This window comes from Oratosquilla oratoria, chromosome 41 (genome assembly GCF_046742065.1).
Source record: "Oratosquilla oratoria isolate Oo_2021 chromosome 41, ASM4674206v1, whole genome shotgun sequence".
In the NCBI taxonomy this organism is placed as follows: domain Eukaryota; kingdom Metazoa; phylum Arthropoda; class Malacostraca; order Stomatopoda; family Squillidae; genus Oratosquilla; species Oratosquilla oratoria.
The window spans coordinates 20,613,602-20,626,782 of NC_134817.1; the positions used below are offsets into that span (position 1 = coordinate 20,613,602).

The following is a 13,181-nucleotide window of genomic DNA, read 5'->3' on the forward strand; positions in this document are numbered from 1 at the left end:
ATTGAGTGAAACCAAGTTGAAAGAGAGAGGTGAGTTACAGTTTGGGAGTGTAATTGGGAGGGTGTTAGGAGTGAGGACAATGGGGAGAGGGGGTGGCTATACTAGTAATTGAAGATGTAGGTAAACATGTAGTGGAGTGGAAGAAGGTTTCTCAAGGTTAATGTGGATGAAGGTGAAACTTGGAAGGGAAATGTGGTTTTTTGTAAGTGCATATGGGCCTGGTAGTGAGAAGAGTGTAGAGGAAAGGGAGGCGTTTTGAATAGATTTAGATGAGTGCATAGTGAGTTTAGGGAGAAATATTTATGTAGTGGTATTGGGGTATCTCAATGTTAGGGTAGGAAATGAACCTATAGATGGAGTGGTTGGGAAGTGTGGAACTCTAGGGAAAAAATTGTAGTAGAGAGATGATGGTGATGTGTCTAGAGTTGATGATAGCAAATAGTGAGTGGAAGGGTGGTGAGGTAAACACCAGGAACCGTTGGAGTTTTATTGCTAACGTTTCGTCCTGAAAGGACTTCTTCAGAGGAAGTCCTTTCAGGACGAAACGTTAGCAATAAAACTCCAACAGTTCCTGGTGTTTACCTCACCACCCTTCCATTCGTTCTGTCTTACGCACTTCAACATAGCAAATAGTGTTTAGGAAGAAAGTACACATGAGAGAGGGTGGTGGATAGAAGGGTGGTAGATAGGGCTTTAATGGACTATATAGTGGTAACCAGGAGAAGAGCAGGAAGAGTTTTGGATGTACATGTTCTTGGGGAGAGAGTGGAGGAATATTCAATAATTTTTTGGTAAAGGTAAGCTGAGAGTGGAGGACAGGTGGAGAAAGAGGAAAAGGACAAAGTAGGGAGGTGCTTAGAGTAAACTGCTTAAATGAGAAAGAAAATGGGGAGTTCAAGAAGAAGCTGAGAGAAGAGTAGGAGGAAGTGAAGGATAGACTAGAACTAGGGAGTGGAGGAATGGGGATATTTCAAGGATGTCATGGGATGATGAAGCAAAGAAGGGTGTAGAAGAGAAGAAATGAGCATTCACAGGTTTGTTACAAAATAGGATGAGATAATCATATGAGAGATACAAAGAAAAGATAAATAAGTATAAGATAAAGGAGGCAAAGAGGAGAGCAGATGTGAAATGGGGTAAGAGTATGACAAAATTTTGAAAGTAAAAATATGTTTTGAAAGGAAATTAAAAGAGGAAGAGGAGGCGAATCAAGTAGAGAAGAAAAGGTAAAAGGTGCAGATGGAGAGATGATAATGGATGAGACAGCAGTAAGAGAAAGATGGGCAGAGTATTTTAAGGAGTTGCTAAATGTGAAGGAGGGTAGGGAGGGAAAGGTAGTTGCAGTGGGAAGTGCTAAGAAAATGAGTGTTGAATGAGGAAAATGGAGGAGAAATAAGGAAATATGAGGTGAAAGCAGTTATTAAAATGATGAGAGGTAAGGCACCTGGGTTGGATGGGTGTCATGCAGAGTATCTTAAAAAGGGAGGTACAGTGATGGTGGACTGGCTGGTGAAGTTGTTTAATGTTTCTCTAAAAAATAAGGATAGGACTGGAGGAGTGCCTGTATAGTTCCACTTTACAAAGGAAAAGGGGACAAGTGTGAGTGTAGTAGTTTCAGAGGGATCAATTTGTTAAGTGTAGTTGGGAAGGCTGGGAGGGTTTTGATTGAGACGATTAGGAAAGGAACAGAGGGAGTAATTGGTGAGGAAGAGTGTAGGTTTTGGACAAGCAGGGGTTGCCTGGATCAGATTTTTGTGGTAAGGCAGATATGTGCGAAAGGTTTAGTGAAAAGTAAGGATGTTGTATAGGCCTTTATTGATTTGGAAAAAGGTTATGACAGGGTAGAAAGGAAGCCAAAGTAGCAGGTATTGAAAATATATGGGATAGGAGGAAAGCTGTTAAGAGCCATCAAGAGCTTTTACATGAGTAATAGAGCCATCATCCAGGAGATGCTAAGATAAGAGAGAGGGTGGAGAGGAGTGGAGTGTATTTAGGGATGGAGTGGGTGGGAATGATTTTATCCCTTTTTCTTTTAGGCTACCTCCCTTGAAAGGGGGAAAAAGCCTTGGTATATGTATGTATGTAATAGAGCTTGTATTAGAATTACACATAGAAAGAGTGGTTTGATGTAAAGGTGGGACTTCACCAGGGATGTGTTATGTCGCCTTGGCTGTTCAATTTATACATGGATGGGGTGGTGCAAGAGGTAAATGCAAGGGTAATGGGACGGGGATTGGAGATGGTTAAAGAAAATGGAGAAAAATGAGAGATAAACCAGTTGTCCTTTGCTTACAACACTATGCTTATAGCAGGATCTGAGGAGGGATTAAGGAAGTTGGTGACAGAGTTTGGGAAAGTATGTGAAAAAAGGAAATTGAAGATAAGTGTGGGTAAAAGTAAGGTAATGAGATGTACAAGGGGAGAGGATGGCAGCAAATTGGAAGTGAATATTAAGAGAGACTGGAGGAAGTGGATAGCTTTAGATACTTGGGTGTGAATGTGGCGCGAAAGGGAGGAGTGGTGGTGGAGGTAGAATGTAGATTGAGAGAAGCATGTAAATGCCTTCGGAGATTAAAAAGTGTAATGAAAAACAGACATTTGGGAATTGATGCTAAGAGGAGACTGTATGAAAAAGTGATTGAGCCAACAGCACCTGTATGGGGCAGAAACATGGAACATAAGAGAGGAAGAGTTTAAATGTGTTTGAGATGAAATGCCTGAGAAGTATGATAGGGGTTACTTGCTAAGATAGTGTGAGAAATGAGGAGGTGAGGAGAAGAGCAGGAGTGGAAAGGGAGTTAGGAGATAGGGTTTATGAAAGAATATTAGAATGATATGGACAAATGGAAAGAGTGAATAAAGATTAGTAAAAGAGGTGTGGAAGGCAGAGGTGGAAGGAGTGAGCATGAGGGGGCCACCAAGGATGAGATGGATGGATGGGGTAAAAGGGGCATTGGGAAAGAGGGAAATGTCTGTTGAGGAAGGAAGTGAGAAGACAGAAGATAGGGATGAGTGGAGAATGGTTGTGTATGGATGATACTGTGATGCATGGACGTGAGTGGGAGGGGGAGGGAGCATGTGTGAATAATATTTTGATGCAGCCCAAAGGGATTTCTCCCTGTCTTCTCTTTTTTTGCATTAGGGAATAGAGAGGGGCAGTCGCTGATTAAATGAAGCAGCTTTGCTGTGAGTGTGCTTTGTCTTGCTACATTGTTTCTGAGCCAGGGTAGTGGGCAAGATGCAGGGATGATCTGTCATACAAGAGGAGCTAAGAAAAGAGGGAGGGAGGGTTGGTGAATGGGAGTAGAGTATGAGGGGATGAAATGGATGGGAGTGGATTTAGCCTTTGACTTTGGCTGCCTCCCCTGTAAGAGGGAAAAAGCCAATGGTATATGTATGTATGTATCCCTCTATTCTACTGCTGTCTATGAATCTCTCCGTTAACACCTCTACAATGCCATTTCTTTGGTGCAGTATTGTCCCCAAGGATAGAAGTGCTGATTGTTGCCAATAAAATACTAAAACAATTTAGAATATGTACTCCCCATTTTCCACCTTAACACAAGTTCCACAACCCACTACTAAAGCTCCCTACTACCATGCACTCCATTCTGTTTCTTGGTCTACCATGCATTCCATACTGTTTCATGGTCTCTTGTACTACTTTCCTATGTACTTTGTCAAATGTCTTCTCAAGATCTACAAAACATAGGTATAATTGCTTCCTTTTCTCACTTGGTTTGCTCACTGAGCTGTCTGAGTGAAAATGTGATCTACAAGCCCAAAATGAGACAGAAGGTGGCACAATGCAAGCATGAGAGTAATGAGAGATGCCATGGCTCTGAGGATCTAAGAATAGGACAGTGGGAAACATTTCTGGAAGCAGGTGAATGAGGTGAGAAAGCTTAAGTAGAAGAAGGAGAATAATAGTAATAAACATGGTCTTCAGTTTCACTGACTAGAAACTCACAGCTGGCAACAGTCCTGAAGCCCTCCCATAGATCTCTCCAAGAAGAAAATTTGGACTGTTGTCCGTTTTGTATTGACATGGAACTGTTTCGTGTTACCAGCTGAAAGCAGTAGAAGGCGAGTGGTCACCAATGGAAGAAATACAGTAAAAGCTGTCAGTTATTTTTGGCCTGGTCTGGAGACTGTCAAGCCTTTGGGGTTGATGGAAGTGAGAGGGGGTGTTAAAAACGAGTTATAGGGAGATTATTCTCTCTGCTGTTCAGGATGCAGGACCACCACAATCAGGTACCCATCATTGGTCCCAGGATGAAGAGTGAAGTTGATGATAAGAATGGAAGTAAGCCAAGTAGGTTGAGGATGTTGAAGGGTGGAAGCAATGCTTTGAGGAATTGCTAAATATGAGTGAGGATGATTACGAAATGTCAACACTGGGGAGAGGAGGAATGAGAATAGAGGGAAAGTTGAGGAGACATAAATTAGAGGAAAGGAAGTGGAGAATGCAGTGACAAAGCTGAAATATGGGACTGGATGATGCAAGTGTAGAGATGGTTAAAAGAAGAGAGTAAGACAGTGAAAATGAGTAGTAAGGTTGTATAATATGTTATGGGAAAAGGAGAGTCCTTGAAGACTGGAAGAAAGTATGCTTAGTTCCGGTATATAACGAAATGGGTTGCAAGAATCAGTGAGATATTGGCACATAAGCATCCAGGTAAAGTGTACAACAGAATTATAATACAGTACAGATGAACTGGCTGTATTGCTGGGAAAATCAAGTGCAGTCTTTGCGTGGTTTAAGCAGAAAGGAGTTAAAGGATGCATATGATGAGAGTGAAAAAGGTGAGGATGTTCTTCTCCCCTGCCTAGACCACCTCCTTTCATAGGTAACAGCTGATTGGATGATGGATCTGATAGTATTATATAACCAGCCAGTATTTTACATTAGTAAAAATAACACATCTTTGTAGGTAGTTTTGATTGCCATTGCAAAAGTTATAAAAATGAATGCATTTGAATGTCCCATTTGTTTTATTGCCATTCATGCTCATGTTTTTTGTTCTTTCAGGAACTTTTAGATAGATTCAAGAGAGACTCCAGTGAAGAAAATGGCTCCAGCTACTCATTCGCTCTCCACGTGGAAAGACTAACATGCTCATAATGTGGAAGACTTTTGCCTGTTTGTCATTGGCTTCTCAATTGTTGTCTTATAACAGATTTGATATGTGATGATGTGGATTAAAGGAGGTATATTTAGGGTTCTTAACTTTTTTTTTCTTCTTTTTTTTAACACTTTATTGTTGATTATAAGACAATTGGCTGAAAATGGTTGAAGATGGTAGGCAGTCTCTTATAGTTTTGGTTAGTTTTCTGCATCTGTATTCAGAAGGTAACCATTGGAAGGTTGATGTGCATTTGTTTCGTCTTAGCTATCCAAAGTTTCAGGAACCATAGTGTTGAGGCCTAATAAATGGGTTGGTTTCACGAATGAGGGTGTCAGTCGTCTAATAGCTAGGAGGTCTTTGTTTTTCGCCGTATCAATTTTTAACTTGATTTATACCAGAGAAACTAGAAAATTTCTTAATAGCTAACAATTCCAATTCAGCCTAGATTAGGGCAAGATTTACCCAGGAAAAGGAAGTAAATGCAATGTCTTTTTGATACATACTCAGCAAGCAGTAGTTGCTAATGTGTCCATATGTACATGTCAGCCCGAAAGTGCCACTTGTTTAGGTGAACCATTCTTTGCTCTGTGAACTGTTTAACTCCACATAACTTACCCTGTCAGTCACTCTCTTCAATCTCAAGCAGCAAAGCTGTCGTCGTCATTGCCAAGGCTGTTTCCACAAAGTTCTGTCACTCATCACTTACATTCCACTCGGCTTTTTCTGTGTTTCCATGAGTCCGTTTAACTTGCTTTCCATCCATGTACAGCTGGTTGTGGCAAAATGGATACTTGCTCTAACCAGCCCTCCTTGTTGGTTGTGGTGAGGTGTGCGTTGCTACAGCCAGCCATCTTTGTTGCTGTACCAAGACGGGCCAGACTGGACTCGCCATCATCCAAGCGAAGTCTCTGAGGCCCATTTGTTTTAGGCAGAGTATTTTAAAGGGTTATGTCAAGAGCTGAATTTATTTTTATGGTTTTTAAGAGAGCAAAGTGGAATTTCCCCCTCAATTTTAGATATGTGCCTTTATGAAGAGACATAAATCTATACAGGGATTGCGTAGATGAAAACAAAGCCAAATTGCCCCTCTAGTGGATTCCATATATCACTGTTTTGGGATGGCCCAGGGCAAGACAGGGACCCAAATACACATTTCTTCTCGTGTTTTCCTTCCTTCTTTTCACCATTGTGCGTAATTCCTTTGGCTAAGATACATGACTAGAATACTTACTTGGCTTTTCTCCCTTGCCATAAAATTGACTTCATGATAATGATGATAATAATATATAAAGAATGTTCATAAATATTTAGTGGCATATTTTTCCTTAATGAAAAGTTAGAGTACTTTTTGATATGGGTAGTAGCTGGAAGGTTATTATAAGGTAACTGAGTGTTTCCACTGTCTTGCCCTGCACCTTCCATTAATGTGTAAGTACTTGTTAAACCCTTAAGCAATGGTCATTTAGTTTTAAACAAGCTGATCCATTGTTATGTGGCTCTTTGTTTCATCAGTTACATAAACAACTTTAAAATATATGGATAGAAATTTATTTTTGTTTGAAGTAGGAATGGAGTATTGATATCAAACAAAATGCAAATGTGATACCCTAAAATCAGTATACTGTACATAGCTAAACTATCAGGGGTCGTGCCCAGGTAAAGTTCCACACAGACTGCATTAGTTTTTAGTGTTGTTAGGTAGACAAGGCCCATGGCTCATGTGCAAGGAAGGAGTGATGTTCTGGCATTGCAAGCCTTCATCAATCTCCACTACTTTTGTCATTGCACTGCCAACAATGAGTTAATTGTTTTTTCTTCTTCTTTCTTTCTTTTCTCTGCTTTGATTCATTATTTTGAGAAAATTGCACTTTTCAGATTTTATTTTTTCTTTCTTTCCTTTTTCCTGTGTGAGGAGGCTTGTGTGGGCACTGTCCGCCGGGAGTGTTAACATGTTCCTAATGATTGTTTACACACCACAGGAGAAGAGCAAATACAAGGACCAGCGCGACATTCAAACAACAGCCATGCACATCAGTTGCGTATAGGAATCAATGCAGGCCATGGGCTTTACAGTGCAACAGCTAATGAAGGAATGCTGAAAGCTTTAAGTGGTGTTGATCAGAAGCTATATTCTACACTGTGGGTCTGTTAATGAAAACTAGTGTTTGTAGTTACACAGTTCTGTTTACCAATGCACACTTAGTGCTCTGAAAAAAGATGCAGAAGTCTGAATAGTGTACAGCTAGATGATGTTATTATTAACCTATTGAGACTGTTGAGAGAAAATAGGTTTATTTTGATAATGAAACTTATTTTATTAAAATTGACCTATCCACTGAAACTACAGATTTATGGTGTACATAGCCTATGTATGGAGACATGAAGTAGTGTACAGAAATAAATGAGGGGTTTTATGTGTCAACACAAGGATGTAGTGATAAGACTCAGCTCTATGGAAGGGCCAATAATAACAACAACAACAACAACAACAACAATGTGACTGCCACGGAGTGACGTGACCTAAGCTTTTCCTTTTGTCAGCACCAATGGATTATTGGCATGAAGCATCACAAGGGTGCGTGCGCGCGTGTGTGTGAAAGAATGACGGCCAATACCAGTGAAGCTGTGGCAGTCCAGGGTGCTGGCAAGCCGGCAGGGCTGGGGGACAGGCAGCTGAGGAAAACAGGAAAAGAAGATTCTAGCCAGCAAATTGGCCAGGTACTGCTGTTGCTGCCGCATGCCACCTGACCTTTGTGGTCTGTGGCAGGATGAGGACAGGACAACCCAAATGGGATCACGGGCGAGGTTCCTGCTGTCGCTGCTGCACTCGACTGCCATCCCTGCCCCCGCCCCTGCCACTGCCTGCTGTCATAGCCTTGTTATTGGTGTCATGATGACGCCGCCGTATCGACGTGAGTCTCAACAAAGAAGCCAAGGTGTGGACTCAAGTGTGTAGATAAGAACATCCTGACTGCTTTCACTGGAATAATCCACCCACCCAGCCACCTCCGAAGCCTCCTCCTTCACAAGGACAACGGCGGCGACGCGTGCGGGGGGCTGTTGCAGTGAGATCACTAGTTTTAAGTCAAACCTCTCAGCAAGAATAAAAAACAAAAAGATGAAAAATGACGATTCTTTCAAAACTGAGGAATGTCTTGGTGGATTTTTCCTTATATCACTTCTTTGGACACCTTTTTTTCATTACCCCATAAAAAATTTGTGCAAACGAATCTAGACTTAAGAGATTGTAGGGCCTGCTATAGTTTTAAGAACCTTGTAGTTTTAAGTGTCAGTTTTGAGACCCAGTTGGAGCAGCTCTGTCCCTGGTGGTGTCCTAGCATCCCTCCCCCCTCCCTCGCCCTCTCCCCGTTATCTGCTAGTCTTTTGAACGTGAAGGGCCACGGCAGCATTTGACATTGTGCTGCTATGCAAAATTTGTCAGTGTTCTGTGTTCTCCTCTGCTTGTCAGTCAGTCAGTCAAGTCAGTGAGTCAGTGAGTGAGTCTCTGTCAGCTACCCTCATCCTAGCATGCCAACCCTCTCCCCCGCTGTGACACTTCAGAGGGCACTCGACCCGCCTCCCTGCGTGTGTGTGCCACTACTCAGGACACAACCTGGGGACATTGCTGCTCGCCATAAATTTCCCAGGGCTATTGAATAAGATGAATAGTTCAGTTTGTAAAGATGATGATGATGATGATGATGATGTGATTTACCTATGCTGCTATAAGAAAGATAATGTTGCTGTAGCAAAGAATGTGCCCATTCCAGAAGTCTTCCCTGTGCTAAAAAGGGGACAAGCAAACACTACTGGCTACCGGAGTGGACCTCTGTTCCTGCAGTGTAGTTTAGCACGCCCCCAACGCTCCTGCGTGGGTCGCCCTGCTGCCCCATGCCGGCCGCACCCTTCCCCGCTACCCAACAGGTGGCGAGCAGGAAGGCCAGCAGGAAGTCAGCCAGTATGCTCCTGTGACCTGTGACCCTGCTGCTCCTGCACCACCCAGTTGTAGCCGTCATTGTTGCTGACGGAGGTGTGAGCGAGAGGGGTGCGACCTGGTTCGGGGCCAGGAGTCCACCAGGTGCTGCCTTGAAGTGCGAAGGTGCAGCGTGCGTCCAGTCGGAGCAGCTCCCTGTGTTGCAGAGCCCCCCACCCCCCAGTACAAACTTTGTTGTAGTGGACGAGGTCCATTCGGGTGCAACTCGGTCGCCACAGTGTATCACCAGCATGTGATATGTCTCCATAATGGGATGTGCTGGCTCTTGAGTCACGCCATCTGTCTGTCTGTCTGTCTGTCTGTCTTGTGTGTCATCAAGGTGGGAACACCACCCAATCTTCTCAGCACCAATGAATTTAAGAAAGATGAAAAGAAGGGGAAACAAATGAAAAAAATATATACAAACAAGTCACTTGCCAGAGGAAGGACAGTTGCACCACAGATCTGTGATTGGTTGGTTGAAGCGTGTCAACCAAAGTCAAAGAAAGATGAACAAGAGTTTGCCACTGTGTGTTGCGTGTGATTCCATGTCTTGCTCGCTCGCTATGCCATGTTCATGACAGTTGTTTGTGCTGCTGGCAAGCTTTCTCATTCTCTCTCTCTTTCTCTCTCTCTCTCACTCTCTCTCTGTCTCTTCTCTTTTCTGGCTCTGTCTTTCTCCCTTATTTCTCTCTCCCCTCTCTCATACTCCTCCATCTCTCTCTCTCTCTCTCTCTCACTCTCTCTCTGTCTCTTCTCTTTTCTGTCTCTGTCTTTCTCCCTTATTTCTCTCTCCCCTCTCTCATACTCCTCTATCTCCTCTCTCTTTTTCTATATCTCCGTCTCCTGTCTTTCCACTCTCTCCTCTCTGTCTTTCTTTCTCCCTCCTGTCTCTCTCTCTTGCTCTCTCTCTGCTGTGTAGATTTCTTCTCATTATCTCTCTTTTTATCTATCTCTCCTGCCTGCCTCTTTTTCCTCTCCTTTCCTGCTGCTGTCTAGCTCTCTTTTTTCCCATTATTTCTCTCCCTTTTTCATTTGATCACACTATCCATCTGTCTTCTATCTTTTTTGCAGCCCTCCTCTTTTTCCTCTCCTTACTCTCATTCTCCTTCCGGGCTCGTGGTCGTAGTCGTTGCGGGTACGAAGTTGCAACTGCCTCTTGTGCTGCATGGCTGCGCTGTTGTCGGTGCTGTGATCGGAGAAGCCAAGTCGGATGAATAGTTGTTAAGTACTTCAGCCTTCCCTTCCTTTTGTTTAGGTTCCTTTCTCTCTCCCCCGTCCCCCCCACCCCCACACACACACTCTCTTTTGCTTTCCTGCTATGAAGTTTTTTTTCTTGGGTTAGTCGGAGAGGAAAAATAATATAATTATGATAATTATTATTAAAACAAATGAAGCTGCAGGTCATTATGCTCGTAAAGGGGGACTGGCTGCTGCTGATGTTCAACGAGTCTTATGATGTTCGTTGCTGCTGCTACTGCTGCTGCTACTGCAGCTGTTGTGGTTCCGCCCCGCACAGCTGTACAGCCGAGCCGACGACGGCGCCGCCGCTGCAGCCGCCCCCGTACCCTGGCCTGACGGGGGGCAAGTCATAACCCAGATGGTAAAGTGGCAAAGGACAAATTAACCTGCGCTCCCCACCCATCCCCCCACCCGACAGACACAGACACCCCCCCTCCCCCCAAAGACACCCCCCACCCCACGCAACCCCTCTAATCCTCCGGTAAATGGTCGGCCGGCCTGATGGATAGACGGACACGAGGCTTCGTCCTGACCTGCAAATGTGAACCCCCCCTCCCCACCATCCCCGAACCGTCGCTTCTGCCGCTGCTGCTCCCCCCGACCCACAGTCCCTCTTCCTACTTTGGCTCCTGCTGTTCCTCCTCCCATAGTAGACACCCCCCCTCCCCCCCCCCACTGGCGCGAGCGATAGTGTTGTCAATTGTGTTGCTGTAGTAGCAACAACGGCAACAACAGCCCAACCCTTTCCTGCCTCCTCCTACTCCTCCTCCTTCTTGTCCTTCCGTATCTTCTCCCTCCTACTTCCCCCCTCCCTGTCCTCCTCCTCCTCCTCCCTTTTTCTGGCGTCTGTCACACTTGTCGTCGTACTCTCTCTCTTCTCTTCCTCCTCTTCCTCCTGCTCCTCCTCTTCCCTTTCCCCCTCTTCCTCCATCTCCTCCTTCCTCTTCCTCTTCCACCTCCTTCCCCCACCTCCTCCTCCTCCTGTGCCAGTGCTGCTGCCGCTGCCGCGGTTTCTGCTAAATTTGCTCGTGCCGCCGCCGCCGCCGCTGCCGCTGATGCTGTGAGCTTCTCGTTCAGGCGCCACGAAAGGCTTGTAATAATAATATTAATAATAATGATGACGATGATGATGATGATGATGACGAAGTAATTTGTCCCTTGTGTTGATACCATGTCTTACTCAGGTGACTCTAGTTTAATTAAGATGCCTTCAGACCACTTCTCGAGTAGGCCAGGGGGCACGGGGGGGGCTGCTGCTGCTGTGTGCTCGCGCGCGCGTGCGCTGTGTCGAATGTCGCTGTCGTCTCCACTGGAGTGGTGCTGTGTGTACACCTCGGACGCCGCTGTGTATACTGAAGTGGTGCTGTGTACACTGTAGTGCTGCTGTGCACGCTTGAATGCCGCCGCTGTGTACACGCGCGCGCGTGTGTGCTGCAGGCCGCTGTGTTCCTCGTGACGCTGTGGTGCCGCCGCCGCTGCCGCCGCGTGCCGGCGAGTGGCACTCAAGAGCTGGGCTGAAGAGTTGGGGGGTCACGGCGCGAGGTCGTCCTCAACTCCCCACAGCATCAACAAGCTTTCGCTCAGGTCAACAGGTCCAAACACATAGAAAAAAAACAAACAAACACGGACGTGCACACAAGCACACAGACATAACCATAGAAACCACTCATAACCCCCCCAATACAAGTCCATATGTAATTATTTTGATATTATCTATATGATTTGGTAAGCCTGGAATGGAAAGAAAGGGGCAAATGGGGGCGGGCCATTGAGGAGAAAGAGGAGGAGGAGGAGGACCAGTAACTTAGTTCATTTCAAGCCAAGTTTTGTTTACTTGTGTTGCCATAGCACAGACCCCCCCCCCCTTTCTTCGGAATATGACCTGCAACAGCTTGACGGCAAGTGAATAGCCGCACGGGGGACCCTCCGCCCCACCCATCCACCTCATCCTCTCCCCCTCATCACACCCACTACACGCTCCGCCAGTTCCATCGCTACTTCGTCTCTCTTTCTCTCTCTCTCTCTCTCTCTCTTTCTCTCTCAGGTACACACGTAGTACATATGTACACACATTGGGAACTTCGTGCGAGGCTATTCACTTACTTGCTCAACACCAAAGTCTAAAAAAAAATAATAATTTCAAATATTTATCAACAGAGTAACCTAATGTAAATAGGATCCCACTGTCTCATACCTTCTGTTATCTTTAATTTATGTCCCATGTTATTATTATTATTATTTTTCTTGTGCAAGTGACTCGCGTAAAGTTAGAAGAACACTTGGGTGAATAGAAGAAGAAGAAGAAGAAGAAGAAGAGGGGAGGAAGGGAGAAGGAAAATATGCAAAGGTGATGATGATGTGCTGCAGCAGAACACTCCCCTCCCCCCTCCCCCCTCCCCCCCATCGGGCAGAGCAGTGGTTCAGTGAAGGGAAAAAGTCGGGATAATTAAAGTTTTATGTGAGGTTCATATTGTTGACAGATTGAAGAAGATTAAATAAAGATTTATGTTTGATATTCCCGTTTTATTTCGATGACCTCGAGAGGGGAAACTGGAATGTGGGTTGGTCGTTAGGGTAGCATGAGGCAGGAGGTACTACTTCTCCTGGCCAGTGACGCATGCGCACTGAAAGATGCGGTAAGTTTTGTCGTTGTGTCACGATGGACTGCATGGAGCAAAACTCTTTTACTAAACCGAAAGAAGGTTGGGTGAATCCGACCTAGAAGTAGGGGGAGGGGTCTCGATCGACAATGGCCCTCTTCCGGCAGGGGTCCCAACCTCTCTGGACATCTGTACAACAATGAAATGGTTTCGGGTTTGGAAAGCAAAACGTATACA

At 44.9% G+C, this 13,181-nt stretch overlaps 1 protein-coding gene across 27 annotated transcripts in view; it reads left to right on the forward strand.

Annotated features, from left to right (window-relative positions):
- Nucleotides 1–12,857, forward strand: part of shep (RNA binding motif single stranded interacting protein alan shepard) — a 654,273-nt gene extending 641,416 nt beyond the window's left edge. For 25 of the 27 annotated variants that reach the window (XM_076178136.1, XM_076178133.1, XM_076178134.1 and 22 more), the window contains one exon: nucleotides 5,033–12,857. Coding sequence is in view for 3 of the 27 variants with exons in the window: in XM_076178147.1 (XP_076034262.1) it covers nucleotides 5,033–5,042 (10 nt within the window). In the remaining 24 variants the exon portion in view is untranslated. The remainder of the gene's footprint in view (nucleotides 1–5,032) is intronic. The other 2 variants (XM_076178131.1, XM_076178137.1) reach the window with 2 other exon arrangements.
- The last annotated feature ends 324 nt before the right edge of the window (nucleotides 12,858–13,181 follow it).